The sequence below is a fragment of the Channa argus genome, chromosome 7 (assembly GCF_033026475.1).
Source record: "Channa argus isolate prfri chromosome 7, Channa argus male v1.0, whole genome shotgun sequence".
Lineage (NCBI taxonomy): Eukaryota > Metazoa > Chordata > Actinopteri > Anabantiformes > Channidae > Channa > Channa argus.
The window spans coordinates 1,317,147-1,342,630 of NC_090203.1; the positions used below are offsets into that span (position 1 = coordinate 1,317,147).

A 25,484-nucleotide genomic window follows, 5' to 3' on the forward strand; every position below is an offset into this window, starting at 1 on the left:
AGCTGGCACACTCCCACCACAGGGTCAGAGGTCATCTTTCAGACGTATACTGTTTGCAAAAGGTTCCTGCTGTCGTTAAAAAACAATGGAAAGTATTTACATTTTAAAGGTGGATTTCTTAAATCTAGTCACATAACTATGTGATTGAAGGTCTGAATTGTGATTTCCTTACAGTTCAAATGTGCACCAGAATAAACTTCACAAATCATATCTAAACAAGCAATATTAGTGTTTTCCTTTTTTTTTTTTTTTTTTTTTGGTTTAAATTGTTCACTCCATTTGTGTTAACATAAGGTCATAATGAAATAACATGATGAGTTGTATAGTGTAAAGATTTGGCTGATCTGTGTGAGCTGCAAGTAAATGCAGAATCATCGGAAACCAAGAAACCTAAAGTCACCTTTGGAATTGTTTTCAGTATAAATTAGTTGGTTGTAGAAATTGTCATAAACTTATAACCTGTTTGGTTGAAATTAATGCCGTAAAGAAATTAGATTTCAATGCATAATATTTAAGGTGATAACCTGAAAGGATGAAAGTGTTTTTATTTCTGTTCGATTACTGTTTTGGATCCATTTCTAAAATCTAAATGTTTTTGTGTTTGTACACACTTTGCAGATTTAAAGTTTAATCTGTCGTGAGCTGCAAACTTCTCAATAATACGGGTTTTAGGATTTTGACTTTGTTGGCGTAACTTTCTGCACAAACCCATGCGCCTTTTTTTTCTGTCTTGCTCTTTCTGTTCTGACGCTGGATTGTGACTCAGGTATTTCTCATCCTGTTGAGAAGCAGAGATGGAGGACGAGAAAAGGAAAAAAAAGAGAAGATCTTGGCAGTGCCTGGGAACCTGAGGGATCCTGCAGAGACAGAGAGGTCAGGGGAAACCATCAGAGTGATCATGCTAATGCTGTGAGGGCAGCTGCTCAGGGAGAGCTAAAACGGGTATTTCTTTGCCTTTGTCTCCTGAAAGTGTCCTGTGCAGGATCTGGTCTGGACTGAGGGAACTGCAGCAGCAGCATGAGAGCCTCCAGTGTCATGGTAAGTGGAGATGGCCTGGGTTTGGCCATGGGGCCTACAGCTTTGGGCTCAGTGGAAGCTGGTTTCTCTTCATGACTGCGATGGGGCCGTGATAGAGTTAAGTTTATTTGGATCGACAGAAATTGAATTTGTTTTTGTGTCCATAGAACAAACAAAAATGTAAAAATATTGGTTATGGTTTAATAAACTAGAACAGTAATAATATGCAGCTTTTAGAAAGTTGATGTTGGTGTCACCACTAAGGTCAAAGAAGTGGTTCATGTTCAGCTGTGTTGAAAAGAATTAGCAGAAATTAGCAGTAGGTGGACTTATGCCAGGTACTGATGATAAAAATCCATCAATAGAGAGGATTTAGTTTTAGCTTGAATTGGTCAAACTTTGTAGCATTTGCTCAGATTTGACTGTATGTGTTTTAGTATTAGAAGGCAAAACGATTTAGTTTCTAATTCGTTTTGTTTTAGCAGGATCAACAAGATCAGATAATGTGTAAATCATCAGTCCAACGCACACGTCTTTTTTCACACGTCTTTTTTTTCACATGTACAGATGTTTGTGTCTGAGCACGGCCAGTCCTCATAAACTCAGGCATTATGGTTTGTAGTTAGGTCAAAAGGTTGCAGGTATTTCCTCTCAGGCAAACCACAATACACGTGAAACTTTGAAATGGAGCATAACAGGTGAAGGAAATATCTCACCTCTCTGCCCCAGAGGTCCTGCAGAAACACCAGTTCATTCTCACCCCAACGTCACCCTAATGCTGCCGCTCTTAGACTGGATCTTTTGGATGGATTCTGTGTTTATTTATACGGCGTCACGTTGTTCGGAAACAGTGCGAGCAGAAAAAGCATCAGAGTAACTGATGATAATAAAAGCTGTAAGAATTATCAACAGATGTTCATATCGAGAAACCTCAAACCATCTGTTTGTCACGGTTAATTACATTTAATGACACACCAGACTTTAAATTTGCCTGCTATTATATGAAGCGAGTAAAAATTGTCTACAAAAATGATATAATGTAGATTTTGAGAGAAAGTAGTTTTCTGTGTTAAAACTCACTGGGTTTAAGTAGATATGATTGTCAGAAAATAATCTTTTGATTTACAACAAGAATTGTGTGTAGGGGCGTCAAAGTATTTAGTGAAACTCTTCCTGTTTCTTCATCGTTTGCCTGGAGAACTCATGGATATCTTTATGCATTGTCCTACTTATCTGGAATATAAAGAAGATTAAAGGGACATAATATGCATAGACAATTAGGAAGGGGTTGCAGCATAAACAAGCTTTGGCTTCAGCCTCTTCCTTCTCATTTTCAGTCTCATTTGAGGGCAAATCGCTCCTCATATATTAGAGATCGATGATATGTGTGAGGAATGTTCATTTAATTGTAAAGACTCAAAATATGAAATGAAATAAATGTCAGGTCGGAAATGTGCACACAAAATATTGTACGTTTGTTTTGTTTTTTTGCTGCATCTCTGCAAAGTAAGAAATGTTGGTATTTTTTCAGATTTACATATTAGATATCACACAAGGAAACTGTGTTGGTGGTCACTTTTATCCCCTTCAGCCCAAAGTTCACTGAGTTCACAAAGTTCACTTTATAGATTGTCCAGTGGGGATAAAGATCCAGGATTTTCACTGGTTGGTTTTCAAACTCACAGTGAAGCTTCAGGAATGTCAGGTGAGACTGAAACGGGCTCCACATTTTTCATCACGTCAAAGAAAACTCTGTCTTTCTAGTTCCCACACAAACATTAGCAGCCCAAAGTCCACAGCAGCAAAGCAGCCAGACTCCTCCGGGCTAAAAGCAATGACATCATTTTTCGAATGAAGTTTACTTAGACACAACTCTCATCCTCATTGATTCCACAAGCTCAGAGTTCATGTCCTGTTCTCTTTCTGGTGATGAATTTGAGAAGATAGAAGACACATTATACTGCTTAATTCAAATAACTGCTCAGGTTCCAAACAGGTAAAAATGATTCAGTATTTTACCAAAAATGATAACGAGCTTTGGCGCAGGACCAAAGAGAGTTTGTCCAGCAACTGCAGGGTTGGCAGTTCAATACCCAGCTCCACCAGTCCTGTTGTCAAGGTGCATTAGACTCGTAAGTCACTTTAGCAAAGTGTCTGCCCAGTGAGATCAGAGTGCACCTCTCACAACTTCTTTTGTAAATGCTTGGAGGCACCTAACCCTCAGCTGTGACGCATTGAATGATTTCTGGAGGAAGGAAGATTTCCATCCAGCATCATGCCCTTCAACAGCTTCAGACTCATGTCTGAGAACATTCACTCTAGTGATCCTGATGAAGATGTTGGAATCGACAGAAATGAGGGGAAGTATCATTGATGAAGTATCATTATGTCTGTCGCCACTGCTGTGTCATTGCAGATCATTTTAGCACCCAAACCGTTTATTACAGGGGATGAAAGAAGATTGGAGTAGAAGAGGGAATACAACCAGTGTCAGTCAGTCTTTGTGCTGGTGACAGCTATTACATCATAGACCTCTGCAGTTAGAGCGGAACATGTTTCCACCGGACACTGGAGTGGTCTCCTAATGTCTATGATAAAGCCGATGATCTCGGGCAGGGGTTATCATCAGTTCCTGAAGAAATTCCAGCTGTGGATACCAGTCAGTGTAATCTTTAAAAGGAAGCAGCACAACTAGAATTCACCCTTTTAAAAACAATAACAGGAACCATTAGTTCTCCAGGGTCATAGGACTGAGCACCATGACTTTCACGTGTAACAGGTCTAAAGCTTCTCAGAATTCTAAATGTCATTATACAGTGAAAGTGTCTTGAACAAAAATAAATGTTTTGTAAATCTTTTTCATGAAATGTCCTTTGTTTCTGTATGTGGCTTAAAACATTTTTGACTTGTATGCATATTTTTGTAACCATATATTATATTAACATATATTCCAAGGAGCCAAAAGGTTAAACAAGTAAAATGTTTGTACGGTAAAAGATTTGTACGGTTTGAATGGCTTCTGCTGTATGAATTGATATGGACTCAAACACTGACCGAGGTGTAAATATGTTGCGTGTCTGTTTTTTCTCCTGCAGGCTTCTCTCCTCACAGGCCTGCTCGTGTTCATGCTGTGCATTGTCTCTTCTCTCTGCCAGCAGGAATATTCTGGATACCACTCAGGTCAGAGTCACCTCACACATTTATATGTGCACTGTATGTGCTCATAAAGTCCCTTTTTTATTCCTGCTCCACACAACAACTGAAGAAAACTGTTGATTCAAAATTCTACACGAGCATGAAAATGTTTGGTTTTGTTTTTAATAGCTCATTCTCTTGAGAAATGTGGAGAAAGAAATGTCTAAATGTTTTAAAGAAAAACTAAAAGAAATGTTCAGAAGAATTTAGAAAAACATCCAAGAATTCGTGTGAGTGGACTGTCAACACAAAGGACGGATGTCTTGTGAATTGTTTTTCCTTAATTTCTACAAACAGCTTTTTGTTAGACTCACTTCCTGTTTGCTCTCAGTATTGTAGTTTCACGAGGGATAGTTCTTGTACCTAATAATGGCTCATGCACAACTTGAACCCAGGACCTCTCACACCTAAAGTGGAGTCTGAGCCCTTAGACCAACGAGCTGGACAAACCCTGTAGAAACATGTATGATTGTCCATTTACTTTTGCATTTGTTCAGGTGAGGATCACACCTATGAAGGCTCCGTCATCCAGCACTATGACAACTTCGCCTCCCTTAAGCCAGGTGAAACCCGTGTCCTTTATTGTTCATTTAAATTTGATTATTGTCCAAACAAGTCTGCACACTGTGGCTGATGTCCAAACTAAAAACTAGCGCTAATACCTTTAAAAATTCACCTTTAAACCCCAGGACTTTCTAGTGTCTCATTTTCTCTTTGGTACCATCAGAGTATCCACCTGAGCCAACCCACCGCTACGACGGGGACCAGCAGCCTGAGGACAGGGACTATGACCCCTACGGTCCTGGCCCCACGCGGGTCACCATGATAACAGAGGACACCTTCCCCTACGCCACCACCACCGAGTCTCACTATGCCAAGGAGGACACGGAGACCATGCAGGTGGGACAGTCAGTTACTACTCAGAGAGGCTCAGCAATTTTATATCAGTGTAAAGAACTAACTGACCATAAGGTCCATTCAGTGGCTGTTTGGAAGCATTTGGTCATATCAAGTTTGCCAATATGAAAAAATAACTAGCTTCACTGTTTTCCCATGGTTGAAAACACAATCAGTTTCAATTTTACAGTATACGTTTGGATTTTGGAGACAACACCAAAGTTATGTTAAACAAGAAGTCAGCAGTGGGTAGAATTTGGACACTATGACTATAGCATCTGTCTAATTCTAATGACATTCTAATGACAAAATCAGTCAAAGTGTTAAAGAACTCGCTGGCTTAGTGCCAACTCTGAATATTCATGCAAAGTAGGAACAAATTCAAGTGGAACTTGAACTTATTTATACAATGTGTCTGGCTTCAGCGTTAAAATGCAATTGTGGAGCCATTTTACACTCTGCTGGACAGAGATCTCAGATGTTGATCCTGAATCTGCTGGAGCCCCTCTCTGGGCTTTTGGGTTTGGGGGTCATAGATGTTTTTGTACACTTGGTTATGGTGTTCCGTGTATGCGCTGCCTGCTAGCATCCTGCCCCCACTGTTATATGCTGGATTGTCTTTGCACAGCCTGCACCTGGAGTAACCGTAGCGATAGGGATACAGGGGATGTGGGACCTACTGTATATGTATATATACTGGCTTTATGTAGCCACAGGCTGCTTTATGTTTCTGAATTTAAGGATTCGATTTGTGGATAAAGAGTGATAATCAAATGTGAGGGAGCAGCCTGAGCAACAACTTCACTTTTGTTGAATCTGTCAGATTCATGTGTTTTATGCTTTAATGTTACTTTTTCCTGCACCTTCACTTCAATAAGAAGTGATGACTCTGCTTATTTAAGCTTTAATTATGGCTGAGCTTCTCCAGCACATAGTCCACTGTGTGTGTTTTACCCTCCTCATGATGCCATATTGTTGTGCTTCAGTTCCCATACGTGTCCCCTGCTGGACGACCTGACACCGACTCCTCTGAGGAGTCCGGGGGTGACGCAGCCTTTGGGGCAGAGCGGCCGACAGACTGCGACTGTCTCCCTGGGGAGCCTGGATTCGCTGGTTTTGCAGGACCAAAGGTACCGACTGATCACATCACTGTCACTTTAACATCAGCAGCACCACAGCTGTTAACTTGCTCAGGGGATTGTAAAAATATTAATTCATGAATATCTTTCATCAATCTTTTTCCTCTTTAATGTACAGCACTTTGTACTTTGTTTGATGAGTGCTTTATAAATAAAGCTTTATTAATAATAGCTAATTAATAAAAGCTTTAATTAATCACTACTGAATTTCAAAAACGAGTGTCAGAAATAATGCAAAAAAGTTTGTTGTCTATTGCTCATGATTATGTTTTAAATTAAGGGGGTTTCAGTGTCAAATACCCTGGAAAAAGTGTACGTCAGCGTAGTTTTATCTGACTTATTAGAACAGTCTGACAGGTGTTTGTCACTGGCAAATATCATTGGAAGATCATTCTGATACAACTGCCAACAAGAAAGAAATGTTTTATCGTTAGTGACTCTAGTTCCTGTAGAATAGGGAATATTTGTGCACTGTGCTATTAAACGAATGAATGACTTTTTGTCCACATCCTGTCCTGTGTCCTATTCAAATAATCTAACTTTATGTTACTGCAGAGTGACTGTGCAGAGGAGGGGGGGCAGGGAAAACCCAGCGAGAGAGACTCTAAAATATCTGCGGTGAAAAGCGACTCATTTAGACTTTAGACTCATACTTTAGGACTTTGATTTAAAAAAAAAAAAAGTTTGTTTACTATGGCTTTATTCCCAAATGTTGCCCTTTGTAGTTTCAATTTCCTATTTATAGGTTCTTTTTTATCTCTTCCTGTCAGGGATCCCGCGGTCCGCAGGGTAAAACTGGTGAACCGGGAATTCAAGGCAGAGAGGTACGAGTCAAAAATGTTTTTACTTTTTACATCTTTGTGTATGACGAAAAAACCAGAATATAGCAGCATGTCTCAGTGGGAGTTCAAGCTGTGAATTTATGTGTGTGTGTTTAGGGTTATAAAGGAAGCAAGGGTGCTCAAGGAAGAAGAGGAGACACTGGACCAGTGGTGAGTCATGTTTTAATGACACCTGATCTTATGATTTCTGACAAACAAGTCCACTAGTGTCCCATAGCACCATGGCAGTAATCTTGTAGTAAATCTTGTAGCGTTAAACCCAAATATGAAAGTAAAAGAAACAGGTGGATAAAAAAAATTTTGTAACGTAAAGAATATTTTACAAGACTTGCTTAGATTTGGACAGTAAAAAAAAAAAGATGGAAACTCGATTAAAAATACTAATAAAAAAAGACTGTAAACAAGCAATTTTTTTTCCAGGAAAAAAACATAATTTTTATAACCTTTGAGATATTTTGAGGGCTTCCAAATTCAAAATCAGGTTAAATTGTATTGAATATTTTATAGAAATTAAAGAGCATTATATTTCAACACTTGTTATTTAGGGTACAAACTCAGGAATCAGCTTAAGATCGCTCCTAAGAGGAGGACACGAAAAAACATTAAACACGAGGATCTATGGCTGAGATAAGAAAAACAGAAAAGACCAAACCTCGGACAGGGAGCAAGCAACAGAGTTCAAAAAAGAAGAATCAGGAATCCAAAAACACATGTCAGGTAAATCAGGGAGCGAGGTGCACTGTCCCCGAGTTAGATGGAGGATCTCGCAGAGGGCTGAGGGGAGAGCTGGGTATAAATGAACCAGGGAACAGGCGAAAACAATCACAAAGATTAACAAAACATGAGGCAGGAAGCAGGTAAAAGGGGCTACAAAATAAAAGTCCTGGGCAGGAAGTGGAAACAAGATCCAGATCATGACACTAAACCACTTGTATGTCAGTCACCTTTGTATCAAGTTGGGGAATATTTTCGAGATCAATATTCAACACTAAAGCAGTTCATCATTTAGGCCTTTTGGCAAAGACAGTTTTTTGGCATTTTTGCCTTTATAACATAGTGTTGGTGCAAGTGGACACATGGGATGTCGCATACAGCAAGGTTTCACAACCACACTCAAATCTGAGACGCTTGGTTCCAACCATTTGGTTCTCAGGATCAGGGCGCTCCATTTAGGTCCTACTTTTGACCTTTGACCTGTTGTCTTGCAGGGTGACTCCGGTCCTGATGGAGATGAGGGAGCTTCTGGTTTCTCTGGAGGCATGGTGAGTTAAACGGTTCCTACCACCGACGGACTGTCCCACTCCGAATGTTTACTAATAGTCTGACTTAGTTTAATCAAAAAATGTCCAAAAATTTTTTGAAATATTTTGTTTTGTAGATTCGATTCGTAAGACTTAATTTTTGCTGTAACCTGCTTGAGGCACTAATGGAACAATGTGTACATTCTTTGTGTATTTACATTTAGTCATTTAGCAGACGCTTTTATCCAAAGTGACTTATCCAATTTAAGGCTGGTAAAAGGCGATTACTTGTTGTCCGTGGTTGAGTCAAGGTAACGTGTTAAACTATGCCGAAATCCTGCATCAAACAGTGTCACTGTTTAAATTTTGCTTTTATTTTAACATTACACCTCATGAATTTGGATTTTTACCGAATAAATGAATGAATCAATGTTGATTATCACCTTGTGAAACTTATATTAACTAATGATTTACACATTTTCTAAAATGTTTTTGTCATCAACAGGGAGAACCTGGACTTCTAGGAGACCCAGGCGAGCACGGAGAGCTGGGTCTGAAGGTAAAATCTTAACACATTCACAGCAAGTCATAATTGAAAAAGCAAGCGTAGAATTGTGAACACAGTCTTTTGATAATGTGGCACTGACTTAGTTTGGATATAGAGACACAGGTTTAGCAATTTTCTATGAATTCTAGTTAATAATTCTGCTTCTGAAATTGCATAGATGGCCCCAAAATGTGAATACGTTTTTTTCTTTATAATACACAGAGTAATGCACAACCGCAATTCCAAAAAAGTTGGGATGATGCTTAAAATTTAAATAAAAACAGAATGAAATGATTAGCAAATCTCATTAAATCATATTTTATTGACACGAGAACATACACAACATATCAGATGTTGAAACTGAGACATTTTAACATTTCATGGAAAATATTCATTTTTAATTTGATGGCAGCAACACATCTCAAAAAAGTTGGGACAGGCTGGAAAAGTAATTGCAGCAAATCAAAATCAAATGGAGCATTTGACAACTAATGAGGTTAATAGTTACAGGTCAGTAACATGACTAAGTATAAAAGGAGCATTTCAGAGAGACAGAGCCTCTTGAATATAAAGATGGACAGAGGGTCACCAATCTGTGACAAACTGCCTCTAAACATTGTGGAACAATTTCATAAAAATGTCCATCAATGTAAGATTGACTGTGAACATCCCACCATCTACAGTATATAATATCATCAAAAGATTCAGAGACTCAGGGGGAAGCTCTGCCTGTAAGGGACAAGGTTGGATGCTCGTGATCTTCAGGACATCAGGCAGCACTGCATTAAAAACAGGCAGGATTCACCACTGGACATCATGGGCTCAGGAACACTTCCAGAAACCACAGCTCACTGTGCCATCCACAAATGTAATCCAAATATCATTTAAAATAATTCGAGGCAAAATGGAACACTGTTCTGTGGTCAGATGAATCAAAATTTGAAATTCTTTTTGGAAATCATGGACACTGTCTCCCGTGGACTAAAGAGGAGAGGGACTCATCCAGCTTGTTATCAGCCTGCATCTCTGATGGTAAGGGGCTGCATTAGTGCCTATTGTCTGGGCAGCTTACACATCTGGAAAGACGCCGTCTATGCTGAAAAGTACATAGAGGTTTTAGAGCAACATATGCTCCCATCCAGACAACGACTCTTTCAGGGAAGGTCTGAAGGCCAGGACAAGACAAAAAAGAGGTGATGATACACAGTGGTCAACATCACCCTGTTTTTGAGACGTGTTGCTGCCATCAAATTCAAAATGAGCTCATATTTTCCATTAGATGGTAAAATGTCTGTCTCAACATCCGATATGATGTTTATGTTCTATTGTGAATAAAATATCGGTTGATGAGATTTACACATCGTCCCAATTTGTTTGCAGTTGGGTTTGTATCTACACTGATTAACTCACACTTTCTCTTCCTGTTGACAGGGAGACATCGGTATGGAGGGTCCCCGCGGAGGAATCGGAACTCCTGGTGAGACTGTAAGGAAACACAGCTGCATCTCCGCCTCTCTGTGGTGGAAATATTCATGTCATGTCTCAAATGTGTATTTCTAATTTTTTGCCCAGACAAACAATCACCAACAGTTAATGACATATGTTCTCTATTTCATTAAGAGTAAACTCATATTTATAGCTGTTGGTGGCACCTGTTGCCCTCTGGCCAAAATTGGTTGTTTCGCCTCAAAAAGCTGAAGATGATTGGGGCAAATGGGAGCTTCTGTTTCTGCTCTGGGTGTTTGACCTCCGGTTATTATTGACATAAATTAAAGAAAGAATCTACTTCAAATTAAAGATAAAAGGGAAACACAACAGTGGGAGACAACTGGACTATGACTAAAACAGAAAGGATTAGTAATTTGTATTGTTTTAACATGTAAAACAAATAATTTTAGCATTTTATTTTAAATGAATAAACAAAGTTTAAAGTAATATTAGCAATCTTTCAAAGACCTAATTTTTCTAAATACAATAAAAATACAATTTAGAATAAAATGTTTATTAACAAAAATCACTATCTATAAATTCTGGAAACAGCCACTAAAAAAATAAAAAAATAATATTTTAAAGGTAACTTTAATTTAACTGTTACTTAATTAATTAATTACTGAGATTGAGGACATATGGCTGCAAAACATAATACATTAATGTTTATTTTACCACATAACATTGTGTTAATATTGTAAGAATCTTTGGACATTTTTATGTGAAAAAATACTTAAATAAATGTAAATAAAACAAACCGGAATAAATAGGAAGGAAAGGATGGAGTAATAATAATAATAATAATAATAATAATAATAATAATATCGATTTAAGTAAAGAGAACACGATGAAGTCACAGCCACAACTTTTAGCTTTAACATTGAAAAGACATTACTGGTGGAAATAAATGAACATGTAGACATATAAACAGAGGGATTTGTTGAGATCCTTGTTGTCTGTTGATCCAGGCGTTATTCTCTGACACCAGTGGAAATCACCCACAGTTTGGGCTCCGTCACTTTATCTTTCAACCAGCCGTGACCGTTGGCGAAGTGAAGCCGTAGAGGAGCCAGGTGGCGAGTTTTGGGGGTTTACCAGTCTGCAGCTGAGGGCACATGCGTTACACTACTGAGCCACCACATTAAACATTTGTAGTTTTTCTACTTATATTTGCATTTTAATAATCCACTGACATTCTTTGGCAAAATAGTTTTAAACATGGTGTTTCCACAGTGTCTGTCTGATGTTTGATATATTCATTATTCTTTTTATCTGTATGCTAAATCTAAACTATGGAATCCTCATTTTTATTGTAGTTTATTATCTTTCATTCATTTTATTTGTATTGTTACAGGGCCCTCGTGGTGATGCAGGTCCTCCTGGATCAAAAGGAGGTAAAGGTATAAAGGTAAAAAATCAAAATTAAACTCAAATATTATTTTGTTTACCAGTTTGCCACAATATTTCATCAACAGTTTGATTTTTCAAAATGTTCTCTTTTTAATATTTATGCTTAAAACAACAAGTAAATAAGTTCATATTTAAGCTTAAGTTTCTATGAATGATTTTGAAGTAGAAATTTTTATTTATACGCAGATATTTTATTTATGAAATATCTACGTATTGCATTCCATTTAAGAATTGTTATACATCAAATGACATCCCGCTTTATTTCCTAACTGGCTTTAGTCCTTTTCCCTCACTGTGTGTCTGTTCAGGGGTCTCGTGGTGACCGAGGCAAAGAGGGTCCTCAGGGACGAGATGGACTGAAGGTCTGACAGTCTGAACATTTTCCCTTCTTAATGATCTCGAGTACTTTGTTTGTGAATCTACATTATTGCTGATTATTTATACGCAATTTCTCTATGGGATCAAGTTCTTTCAGTCTTGAATCTATTTGTGTCAGTGCACTTTCTTCTTCTCAACATTAGACATTGGAGGTCGGCGCTGATTGTCCTTTGTTCTCCCACAGGGTCTGACAGGTGCACCTGGATTTCCTGGTGATGTTGGTGAGAGAGGCTACACCGTAAGAAAGATCTCTACTTATCATCATCATCTGTTCTCACTGACATTATGTGAATCTCTGAAATTTTACTTTGTGTAGGATTGTTACCATTTCAGCGTCTGTCACTGCAATGCAAAGTGAAACATTACAGAACATTTATCACTAGAGAATAAATTATTTAAGAAAAATGAAACAAAGTTAAGTTCTGTGTTCATAATTGCTGTTTACCACAAAAGACCAGATCGTTTTCTGAATAGTTGTTTTCAGACTGGGGTTATTGTTTTATTTTTATTGTTATGGTTTTATTGTTTTATTTTATTTCTGGGACACTTGTTCTTTTGTTAATAGTTCCATAATGTGTTCATAGCAAATTTGTTTTGTCTAACCAATTTAATTTAATTCATTATTCTTCAGAAATATTTCTTATGTGATTGTAGAAAATCTACCTTGTGCTCAAAATTTCACATCAATAGTTAAAGTCATTGAGTCAAAGAGTTTCAGCTGAAGTCACATAGTTGACATATACAACCGTGACGTCACTGATTCCCTTTTATGCTTTTCTCCACTACGACACTAAGTATAGGAAGCAGGCAACATAATGGCGTCATTGTTGCGGTTAGGTCTCTTTTTAGTGTAATTTTGTTCACGTAGCCGCAGGTTTCACCACTCACATTGCTCCTACAGTGAACTGAAAGCTCCACAAACAGGAAGTCCTAAAATCGGAATCTGCCCAAAACAAACCCTGTTTATTTACTGTGCGCTTTCACTCGGATTTCAGTTGCTCAATCATCACTCCTAGATTGGTTGACTTGTTAAAAATTCCTTGTGGTATCTTTACAAGCATGTGCTCTTTGTGCAGAGATGTTTTTTTTTATTGCAGACTTGTTTAATCTGAGGAGACTATTTGCTGTTTGTCTTCTGCAGGGTTTTCCCGGGCAGCCAGGAGACCGAGGACCCATTGGACCAAAGGTACCTATCTTTCTGTGACACCGATCTCAGTTTACATTCCTCAGTCTGAGTGTCCGTTTGTATGTGGGACAGTTTAAGTTTCACACTGATGACCTCCATGCAGCCATCGATTAAAGTGGCTACAGCTGCAATTCATTCAATCTGTGCTGATTCCTAACGTCCTGTCTGGTGCCAAAATCCAATCAAAATGTTCCACTTGTATACAACATAAAATCAGTTCACCATGAAATTCAGTGTCCTAGTGCTAATTTTAGTGTGACTGTGTGAAACTACTCAAATTTGGAAAATCTAAATAATCACTGTATCAGTTTCAGGACAAATCTTAAAAATCCTCAGATGGCTAAATCTGCAGTTGTGTAATGTAACAACTGAAACAGTAAAAATCACATGACAGCATGTGGAAACATGTTCAGTATATTAATATTATTAGTATTTCTATACATAGTCATTGAACATCCCCATCAAATTAAACTTTTTACCACGTTACTGAGGTAAACACTGTGCTTTTTTATTTTTTTGTACATTTATCTGACAGCTACGCAATTAATTGTTGTTTTGCAAGATTTTCTTGTGTGGATTATTTAAGATCGTTCTTAAGGGAGCAAATTCTCAGTGAGAAAATATTAGAACTAAAAACATGTCGATCACATTTTAGTTTTATCTTTTGGATCTTTTTTCTTCTAGGAATCAGCTTGGGAGGGGCTTTCATCTTAGGAACCACTCTGAACTAGCTAATTACATAACAGTAAAATGTTTCTGACATGTCAGGGCTTCAGTAGACAGTAGACATGTTTGATGAGCACAGTTCTTATTGCCAACATCAGATACAATTTAGTCACCATGACCAAAACCTGCAAATCTGATTTCAGTTTGAATGGTTAGTTTTGGTGGGTTTTAGTCACACACAGATGTGGGTTTTGAAATAACTCTGTGTGAATACATCTAATCCAGTCCACTACAGCAGCTCTGCCATGAATTCTACTTTTACGGAAAGGTGATATTTCTACTCTCTGTTAATTATTGAGGTCATAGTGGTTGGTGGAGTTGTAATAGAGTGGATTATATTAAGAGGTGGTGCTAATGTTTTGGCCACCATATTTAAAATGAATGAGGTGGCCAAAATTTTAGAGCCACCGGAGCAGTTATTACTAACATAGACCCCAAATTATGGCAAATAGCAGGAATTAAATACAAATACTAGTGCTGACAATAATCACTGAGTAGAGTTTGAAAAGAATGAAGGAAATACAGTCAGAAGTCAGTCACTAGGACTCACTGATCATCTGATCATCTGTCCTCTCTGATGTGATTCACCGCCGGTCAGCAGTGTTGCTGTGCTCCAGAACCTACTCACTTTGAATATACTATAAACTATAAATTAGACTGAACTGTTGCACGTGCAGACCAGCAGTGATTAGCAAACTGATCCGCTAACTGATCAGACGCCACTGGGGGAACTGATCGTTACCAAGGTTGTTTTTATTAATCTCACTCGCCAATAAAATGCTGATACTCAAAGTCACTCAGACCCAAATAACTGCTTACATTCGGAGGCTGTAACTTTCAGTCAAATATGTAACGATCCGATGGATCAAATGTTCCCACGTGAAGTATCACTGTATGGTGTCACTCTTTTGCAATGTGGTTATTAGACATTTTAATATCGCAGTGGTGATGAAAATATGATTTATCTGTCCACACTGTTGTGAACAACGTAATTAATAAAACAATGCTCATGTAGCCCATGTCAACAAATAGTACAACTTTTTTTCTTATGACCACAAATTCAGTTTTTTAGAACAACAAAACCATCTTGGTTTCAGTTCAGTCAGTCAGAGAGGTACAACCCCTAAAAAAAAAGAACTTTCCCAGAGGGAAGAATGCAAAATTCCTCTTTCATTTCTGGACTAGGTGCAAATGTGCAAATTCTAGCTAAATAGAACAGCACTTAAACCTTATCTCACACAAAACACCAAAACGTTCGCTTTGAAAAATAAAAATACCAAACTTGCTGCAAGATTCGAGTAATTTCCTTATACCCCAGTGATTCATAATGATTCATGCAGACTAGCGTGAAAGAGAAAGACAAAAAGACAGAGAGTCATATGTCAGATGCTATCTGGGTAAAAAGGAATCTGTAGGTTAAAAAATAAAAAGATACCGGATCACTGGATAAATTCGTAAGATCATGCCGTTGGAAAATGAGCCTGATGGTGAAAGCAAATGTAGTTATTGTTCAAATTTCCCAATGTCATCTGTACAAATAAAGAAAAATATAGACATGTGAGTTCATCAAAATGATTAAATACAAATGTGAAAGAAAAACTGCAGCACTGCTGGGTTCAGGTTTGTTGGTGTTTGGCTTCAGATAAAGGAGTCACATGAAAATAAAAGTGAAAGTAGACCATGAGCAACGTGCACTGCTGTCACCAATTATCTAATGCTGTTTTTAGATGCAGTCACCGTCTGCTGTGTTTATATCACTGAGGTGCATTGAACCTTCCCTAAGGATAAGATGATGCCCTGCTAGGTTTTCCTGTAAGCCAAACAACAGAAGTACTGTAAATCCAGCATTGTTAACATCCAAGTTTACTCGCTTGCAGTTGTCCTCCATGTCCTTCCTGGTGCAGTGCAGCATACTGTTGTTTATTAGTGCAGTATGACATTTAGGTTAATACCTGTACATCTGAGATGAGGCCAACCACCAATCTGTTCCAGAGAACCTTTCAGAATTTTCTGAGCCATCCCTGCTCATTTGTTGTTGTCCTGCTCTCTCTCAGGGCACAAAAGGCCAAGGTGGGCTGCCAGGCAGTGCTGGTGATCGTGGAGGAGACGTGAGTTGTTTAGGTTTAGAGATAAAAAGTCCCATCATCTGTGCAGTATTTCTCGAAACTTTAAATGTATTCCTCCCGTTTGTATGCTCAGGGTCCAATAGGAGTCCCAGGGATCATTGGAGAGCCTGGACCGTTTGGTGTCAAGGTAATGAACGTATCCTCCATCCATTTAGCTTATGTTGCAGTCGGTAAATGAATCCCCTCTGTAAAGTGCCATAACATCTCCTTAAAGTGTTAATGTTCACATTTGTTAAAATAGTTAAAACAGGATAAACTCTGCAGAAACCTTGAGCCTCTGAGGTCTTAGCTGTGGAGAACATTGAGTTGCAGATGCAAAATGCTTAAACGCTGCACTTAGGAACAAAACTGAAGGAAATATCAGTATATAAATATCAATAACAGTAAACTGATCAGTCTGATGTGCTCGACATTTAGCTTCACTTAAGATTTAATGCTCCTTTAGTGCATATTCCTTCTTTGCATCCGCTCTGCTGCTATAATGTACAGATATTCATGTCCACATGTGAGAAGTGATTGAGTAATTTAATATTTTAGTGCAAACCGGTAACAAACTGGTTTTGTATGATGCCTGTCACAAAATCCACAGCCAATGTTTTTTGCTAATTCTTTTACGCGTGGGCCTTTTTTACAAAAGACATTTTTACATTTTCGGGAACCTGATATTGATCCATCCTACATTATTTGTAGCACCTGCGATTTTCCTTCTTAGAAAAGTGAAAATAATGTTGTTGATGTTGGATAATACAATGAATGTGATTTAAAACAGTGCTAAACTCTTGACTGTCGTAACGTCTACCTACTTTTCCAGGGAAATAAAGGTGATCGTGGTGTGAGTGGACCTCGAGGCAGAGTGGGCGTTGTGGTGAGTGAGAGGCAGGGGCATCTGGTGCATGGATAAACTGTCCTAAATGGAGCCACATGTGGCGTCAGTCCACGGAAAAAAGATGGTGAAAGGCAAACAGTGTCTGAATTACACTGAGTTGCAGGTTTGATTCCCACACATTATATCCTGTTTGCCGCTTACTAAGCTCAAAAACTCAGGATATTTTTACCTCTGCTGCTTCTCCTTTCTAAATCAGTGTCTGGCAAGTCCCACAACTTTATGGAAGGGTAGCGATACAACAACGGTCTTCTGTCTTAATTTGAAAGTTTGCAAATAAAGGGAAGTACTGACATTTGTTATAAGCCTTCACTTGTTCTAAGTATTCTTCCCACTGACTAAATGGAAGTGAAAATAAACCCAAAGCAGGCAAAGTCAGCAAGATCTCAAAGGCTTTTCTGTTATTATCTGTTCTCATGAAACAAAACACATAGACTTTGCTTAGTCAGGATAAATTTCTGAGGAAGTTAGTTGAGGTTGTAAATATAAGAATTGGGTCATATTATATACAAAATGTAAAAACCACCTGCAGTTTTATGTTAAAGGTTTCCTCAAGCTGAATTCACAGGTTGCCAGATGTGCCTGAGTGACACCAATACAAGGAAGAACAAAGGGGATGTCCACAACATAAAAAACTTCAAAGAAACAAAGCCCCGATACATGAGATTTCCACAGAAAAACTATAAACACTCAGGCACCAGTTCAACCACCTTTCATCCAAGTTAAATTATAAGCAAAAAATGAAAATGAATGTGTTTTTCATGGAAATTTACTTCTAAGGGCAGAAGGTGAGGAATAGCCAACAAGGTTTGGAAAGGTCTCCGAGGCGAACGTTAGGACAGCAGTTTAATTCTTATTACCATGTCAAAACATCCTATAGCTTAATACTTTCTACATATAGCAGTGGTGTCTACAAATACAATTCAAATTTAGCATGTAAAATAAAATTTAAAAAAAGCCAAAGTAGACCCAGTATGGAGCCTTGCTGTACTCCACAGGAGACAGTTGCATAGTCACTGCACATTCCGAAACATAAACCATTAAAAAGAAAATCCCTAAACCAGCCGCTTGTGGGTTTTTTTGACAAAGATTCATTTAATTAACACACTTATGACTAAGATCTAGTTTTTAAAGTCATATCTCATTCTCAATGCTTTAGTTGCTTCAATTCTCATGCTTTAACTTCACATAAACTCACTTATGCAAATAAAACAGAGCAGTTCCTCAAAATGTTAGATTTTGAAATGTCATGTTTTTTTTAAGTTTGAGTGTTATTTCCTCTTTGTGTTTTTTGCTATACTTTATGTATTTATTATAAAGTTTATACATTTTTGAATAAATAAGGCTACAACAATATCAGTGCCCATACTAACTATATTTTGGATAGAAGAAAAATAAAGATACTGAGTTTTCTTCATAATGGATGAGTCTACAAAAAGAGATAAAAAGGACAGAAAAAATCAATAACAGCACCACATTATGAGCATCCTAAGTGATGGATTATTAAACACTGCTGATCTTTTTTCTGTTATTTGTCAAACAGGGATCTCAAGGAGAGCGAGGGGATGCTGGAATTCCAGGCAAACCAGGACCAAAGGGCCTGCAGGGCCAAACAGTGTGTACACACACAAAAAACTACCCAGTTTTTAATGTCGATAATTTATGTTGAGTGTCAGTTTTTTGTTAAATGTCGGCCTTTTTTCTTCGTAAGAACACACAAAAGTACAAGGAACAGAATCAGAGGCAAGATGATTCTTCACAAGTGAGAGTTTGGTTTGGACCATGAAGTTTTTAATATTTAATGAGCTTTGAATAACATCAAGTCGGGCTCTAAATTCGATTTTACTACTGCATCCCCATAGTGGTATATCACACATAAACACTGACAGGTACATAGCATAATAAAGAATCATAGCAGCTTCTGACATCTGACAGACTGTATCAGCAGAGATCCTCAGGAACATGTCCCATTTCTAACACCAAACTTCTGCGTTTCATGTGAGTGATGGAGTTAACAGTTCCTGTTTGTCCTCCAGGGGGCCAAAGGTGAGACGGGACCTGATGGTGAGAAGGTGAGATCTTTAACAGAACACCAGCTACTTGTATAAACGTGTCAGTTCTGTCCCAGTACCCGCACTTAGAGTAATTGTGGGTATCATTTCCACAACGTCGAGGCTAATTAAAGCTCACTGGGACAAATACAGACATTCTGCTGTTCCCGTAAATAAAACAAATTGCACAATGTTGCAGAATATTAAATGGAATTTTCATATGATTCAATCTAATCAGGGTTTCTGTCTGTAAACCTTTTACACTTTTCTCCAAACGAACACACACTTGAGCGCTTAAGGGCCCATGTGGACAAATAGGTTTTTAGGGAAAACACCTAAGTAATTCTGTCACTGTAAAAAGTACACAATGTAAATAATAAGACATGAGATGCAGCACATTGTCTGCAAACGATTCTAGGTAAACACAAACGGGACTTCCCTTCATTTACTTGCTTCTATTTTAGTCCCTTGTTTTTCCGGTTGCACAAGCTGTTTATTATATGACTGCACTTTAAGTGTGCGGTTGTCACCGGGTGCTTTTGACAATAATCACACCTTTCTCCTGCAGGGTGCAGCAGGGAAGAAGGGCCTCAAAGGCGGAAAAGGACAAAAGGTACCAGTTTACAGCCAGCTGATCAAACTGCAGTCCCATGTACTACATTTCATTTCCTTTTTCCACCCCTGCTGGGTTTCACTCACTTAATAATTTCTTCCTCTCACCTTTCAGGGAAGTGTAGGTGACCGTGGAGACAAAGGACAGGTGATTCCTCTAAGCCTGACATCACAGAAAATCATACATGTACTGTTGCTTTTGATTGTGTGAAACAAGCCACTGAAAAGAGGAAGCATTCATTTCTGCAGCTGGCCGTGTGCACGCAGGGGAATGTTCATGTTGAAACAAGAAAGGGACAAAAACAAACTGATCACACAAAGTTGTATACATCATCAATATATGTGTTTCACTGGAACTAATACAACTCCCTGCTGAAACCAGCAAAAACTGTCCCAATACATGAAAGCATAGCATGTCCAAATACTGAGGGCCATAGATTGTAGTTAGTTCATTTTTCTTTCATCAAACAACTTTAAATGTTTTTCAAACTACTAAAATGTTGCTTCAAAACTTCTTTTTGTAATTTAAAATATATATTGGAAAATGAGCATCATGCCTGTATTTTTATACTTTATGACTTCACTCCTTTGTTTCACATCGTTTTTTTTTTTAGCGTGGGCTGAAAGGGGCGGTCGGCCGTGACGGCATCTCTGGCCCCGTGGGGCCACCTGGTATCCCAGGGACGAGGGGAGAGCGTGGTCCGATTGGTGACCCAGGTTCTAAAGGCAGAACGGGACCACAAGGACTTCAAGGACCTTCTGTGAGCAACAGCCATGTTGTTTGACAAACTGATGAAAAATTTAATGCAACTTGTGTTAGTCAATAGTCAATAGTTTTGCATTGGCCATTTAAAAAATATCAACTCTGATAATCCTCTGTTATGAAAGAATAACAGAGGAACAAATTTCTTAGGCTGAATGTGAACATGCAAAGTTAATTAGAAGTAATTTTTTTATCTATTTTGCTAATAAATATTCATTTAGGTCATTTGTCTAAATGGTTTAAGTGGTTTTCTTGTTCTGGAGAATTGGTTCTTGGCCTTATCATAGTAAATACAATAATTTTGGACTGTTAATCATTCAAAATAAGTGGAAATTATTGACCTTCAGTGTCCTTGTGCACGTTTATTTAGTAAACCACATGGATCTTTAGAAAAACTTTGGATTACTCTAAAATGACTCAGATAAGTTCCTGTAATCAGCATTAATAAGCTGTAAATAAATGTATTTTTTTTTAAATCATTAGAGCTTTTTATCACTGTTAACAGATCTATTAATAAATAGTATAATACATAAAATGACCTGTTGAAGTTGGTGTAGAAATGGTGGAGGAAATACAACCTGAGTGGTTGCTGTCCTGCAGGGTCCTGGTCTGACTGATGAGCAGGTCCTGCAGCTCTGCAGAGGCGTAGTCACTGCCCAGATCTCCCAGTATGCTTCCTCCATTCGGGCAAAGTGCTCCCAAGGCTGCCCCATCAACAACCGGACACTCATTGGGCCCCCTGGAGCTCAGGGGCCACCAGGACCACCAGGCAAACCTGTGAGTCTCACTCCTACACCATAGAAGTGTCAGTGGAGAGGGTTTCTAGTTCAGCAGCAACCCTAACCTGCACACTGCTTCTTCTTTAGTTCTGCATGAACGTTTTGACCACAAATTATCGTCTTTTTACCCAACAAATCAACAGCTTTCGGCTCGTCCCTTCAGGTGACAAGTCATAAAGGAGGACAACACCACAGCAGAATTTGTTCTGCACTTTGAATTAGCATGGGTTTTGGTCCAGGTTTGGGACCAGCACCAGGTGACCCTTGGTGGCTGGGCGCGGTCACACCTAAATGCTTATGACATGAAGCAAATACTATTATTTTTTTAACGAGGAGGGTCTTTAAATGACGTTTCCCAGAATTTTATGTCCTATCATCTGCAGTGTGTATGTTTCCTGTACATTTAGAAAAAGTTGCAAACATTGTGCGTAATGTTAAACACATTACATGGAGTCTTTTAGGTACTGTAGGTTTTTCCTGCTTTTTTAAAATGACTGCATGTCCTGCAGTTTACAGATTTACCTTACATGCACTTAAAATTATAATCTCATGAACACTGTATATCACTAGATTAGGAGTATGTGCTCTACAAGAACTATGTTAAAACAGACTGAATTCAGGGTTAATGAGTGGATGTATTTGCCTCTGTCTGTCAGGGTAAAGCAGGAAAAGCCGGAGGAAAAGGAGCCAGAGGTGTTCAAGGTGACAGAGGCCTTGAAGGACAGAAGGGAGCACCAGGGGACAGAGGTAGGACCAGGTTTTCATTCTATACTCACATGGATGTGTCAAACTTTAAATAACTACCATGTAGATTCAGTTCAATTTAAATTTATTCATATAGCACTAATTCCTACCAAAGTCATCTCAAGGCACTTTACAGAATAAAGTCAAAACTATAAAGATGAGGTAGAGGTAAAGGTAAAGAGAACCCAACAATTCCCCCTGGAGCAAGCCATAGGCAACAATGGAGAGGAAAAACTCCCTTTAACGGAAGAAACCTCCAGCAGAACCAGGCTCGGGGTGGACGAGCATCTGCCTTAACCGGTTGGGGTGAGTGGAAAGTAGAGAGAAAAGAACAGAGCAACAAAAAGCAACAACAAAACATCGGGCAGGTTGGTTGGACCAGTAGCTGCACACTGGAAAACACACAGCTTCAAAGCCGGGGACACCTGCAGAAAGGGACAGAGAGAGGGGGACAGAGAAGGACAAAGACAGCTCCGGGAGAAAAAAAACACTGTATGAGTTAATGACATACAGTGGTGACAATTGTGGGGTGAGAGGAGAGGAGAGAGTGACAAGAGAGGGAAAGGGTTTTGGGGGTGGGTCCCCCAGCAGTCTAAGCCTATAGCAGCATGACTATAAACTTTAAATTCTATTCTAGATTTAATGGGAAGCCAATGGATAGAAGCTCGTGAAGGTGAAATATGATCTCTCTCGCTAGTTCCAGTCAGCACTCTTGCTGCAGCATTTTGGATTAATTGCAGGCTCTTTAGTTACTGGGGCATCCTGAAAGTAGGGAATTACAGTAGTCCAACCTGGAGGTAACAAATGCATGGATCAGTTTTTCAGCATCACTGTGAGACAGGATGCTCCTCATAATGTTCCGTAGGTGGAAGAAGGCTGTACTAGAGATTTGTTTTATATGTGAGTTAAAGGACAGATCCTGGTCAAAATAACTCCAAGGTTCCTTGCAGTAGTACTGGAGGCCAGACTTATGCCATCTAGAGTAACAATATGGTTGGACATCATATCTCTGAGATTTTTGGGCCCAAATACTATGACTTCAGTTTTGTCTGAGTAGGACATCCAGGCCTTTATGTCTTGTAGGCTTGAAGTTTGATTAATTGATTTTTCATCTGGTTCCATAGATAAATATAACTGGGTATCATCAGCATAGCAATGGAAATTTATGGAGTGTTTTCTAATAATGTTGCCTAAAGGAGACATATATAAAGTAAAAAGTATTGGTCCTAACACAGAGCCTTGTGGAATTATATAGCTAACCTTTGTGTGCATGGAGGATTCATCATTAACATGAACAAATTTAAAGATTTAAACAGTGCAGTTCCTTTAATCCCAATTTCATGTTCATGTCTCTGTAATAAAATGTTGTGATCAATGGTATCGAATGCAGCACTAAGATCTAACAGAACAAGTATAGAGATGAGTCCATTAGACTAGATCCAATTTAAAATGTCTGTTGAGTTCTGAAAGATGCTGAATTAAATTAAATGACATATCCGATTTGAGAGTGTCACTGTTGTACAGATTTAAAAGCCTCTTGAGGCACATTTGAGCTTTGTAAATCTGGGCTTTATAAATCAACATTATTTATTGATCTTGATCATTTTTATGTTGACTGACAAACCTGAATATACTGAGTTTTTTGCTGCAAAACACACTGTTGGACATTATATGGCAAAGGTGTAACAGCAGATAAAGTAATTGAATAACATGATACAGACAATCAAGAGCAAATACTACAAAAAGGAGTTTACTGACTTTATGGAATTTAATATAAATAAATTGTAGTCTGAGGACATTATTTGTAGTTTGCTCCTTTTCAACTGTATCTGTTTAACAGAAAAGGTGCTGAAAGTCATTCTAACCTGAGTTCTGTATCTAAGCTCTTGTTGTTTGCCTCAACAGGTCAAAAGGGACCTAAAGGAGTTGCAGGTGATCCAGGTAAAGGTCTGCCAGGGCCCGACGGACCACAAGGCCTCAGAGGTATGACACTGTTCATCTTCACACGCGGCCTATTGTCTATTAGATTTTATTTAATCCCATTTTTTGTTGGCGATGTGGATTTTGGCTGATAGTAACAGTGGTGACAGGCTGGAGGTCTTTGTTGGATGATTAGAGGTGGGTTTTTATATGTAAAAACCAAAAGTCTGAATGAAAGAAAACAACTATTGTTTTACATTATTAATGCTACATGCGACTGTTAGAATTTGTTTTTTTTAATATTTGTCAGTTTTATTAATGTTTCCCCTCAAGCTTTCAGGTTTCACCTTGTATTTGTTAGTTCTACAGACTTCCTACACACTTGCTCCTCTTCTCAGGTTTGGCAGGTTACCCAGCAGAACCCAAAAATGGCATGGAGGGTCCTCGTGGTCCTCGTGGTTTCCCTGGTCTGGTGGGACAACCTGGTGCGGTTGGAATTCCAGGTGTGCCGGGATTTTGCGAAGCACGTGACTGCAGCATTCACGCGCCGGTTATGCGCAAAGAGCAGGGTTTGGTGAAAGGACCTGTCAGTTTAAAAACCTGAACGTGAGCGACGAGGCCCAATACGACATAACAGATACGACAGTTAGCTGGTGCGTCTTTGTGGTTCGTCTCAGTGATATTTCAGCCGACATTAGAGCTGGATTTAAACGGGACAGAAATTGTGTTTTTGATTTATGACGCTAATTTGTTTCAAAGCTGCAAAGAGGTTTTTTTGAAGTGTCAGTGGACCTGGTGTAGTACTGTGGGGGACTCCAAAAAACAATCCGAGAGACGGACATCAACAGAGATTTCCCCAACAGAGCTGGACTAAGCTGTAGGTGAACGTTTGACATGGTAAAGGTTTTAAATCAAAACTCTGTTACAACTATTACGTAACATTTTAGTATTTTTTTGTGGTAATTTGATTAAAACACTAAATGATTCCCTACAGAATCCTTCTTTCTGTATAGTTTTTCTTTTCTCTGATTCCCCAGATGTCACTATTACGAAAATAAACAAAAATAAATAATGCTACTATTGTAATGTAAATAATTTGTAAAATATCCTACGTACATGTACTGTGCTCTAAAATGTTTCAGATAAACGGATGTTTTGTAATCTGAGTCTTCAGTTTGTCAGTGGTCCCATTTTTAAGACTGGTTATAATGAAAGTAAATCAGAGGAACTAGCTGGTCCCTGAACCCGTCTCTGAAATAATATAATAGAAACTAAAAGCAAACACAAAAGAGTTATGTGATTTGTTTATGTATTTAGTTCTCTAAACTACTGTATCTATTTTTACATATGTCCTTATAGTTTTCAAATCAATTTACACACCTGACTCAAACAACATTTGAATTTGATATCATTCATTTAACATTTAAAGAAATCAAATGACCAAATTGCTGATAAGCCAAAACAGTTTATTGCTGGTTCAATAACATGAAAAGAGAGCAACAGATTGCACATGTGTTATTTGTCTCTACTAGATAATATG

General features: G+C 38.4%; 1 protein-coding gene across 1 annotated transcript; it reads left to right on the plus strand.

Moving 5' to 3' along the window:
• The first annotated feature begins 35 nt into the window (after nucleotides 1-35).
• On the plus strand, nucleotides 36-25,243 carry zgc:113232 (uncharacterized protein LOC541546 homolog). Its single transcript, XM_067510072.1, has 27 exons — nucleotides 36-873; nucleotides 971-1,038; nucleotides 4,113-4,197; nucleotides 4,710-4,775; nucleotides 4,940-5,112; nucleotides 6,096-6,239; nucleotides 7,019-7,072; nucleotides 7,187-7,240; nucleotides 8,299-8,352; nucleotides 8,837-8,890; nucleotides 10,310-10,363; nucleotides 11,721-11,774; nucleotides 12,085-12,138; nucleotides 12,339-12,392; nucleotides 13,296-13,340; nucleotides 16,121-16,174; nucleotides 16,266-16,319; nucleotides 17,004-17,057; nucleotides 18,619-18,690; nucleotides 19,112-19,147; nucleotides 19,695-19,739; nucleotides 19,854-19,886; nucleotides 20,353-20,499; nucleotides 21,102-21,278; nucleotides 21,937-22,027; nucleotides 23,930-24,007; nucleotides 24,343-25,243. Exons 2-27 carry the CDS (start codon nucleotides 1,018-1,020, stop codon nucleotides 24,546-24,548), a joined length of 2,013 nt encoding a protein of 670 aa, XP_067366173.1. The 5' UTR covers nucleotides 36-873; nucleotides 971-1,017; the 3' UTR covers nucleotides 24,549-25,243.
• The last annotated feature ends 241 nt before the right edge of the window (nucleotides 25,244-25,484 follow it).

Bases quoted from the DNA above. Each gene is read 5' to 3' on its own strand.
- zgc:113232 (XM_067510072.1), top strand. From the start codon at position 1,018: ATGAGAGCCTCCAGTGTCATG. The intron at 11,775-12,084 runs GTAAAAAATCAA...GTGTCTGTTCAG, and splicing joins AAGGAGGTAAAGGTATAAAG to GGGTCTCGTGGTGACCGAGG. The intron at 17,058-18,618 runs GTGAGTGAGAGG...TTTGTCAAACAG, and splicing joins GAGGCAGAGTGGGCGTTGTG to GGATCTCAAGGAGAGCGAGG.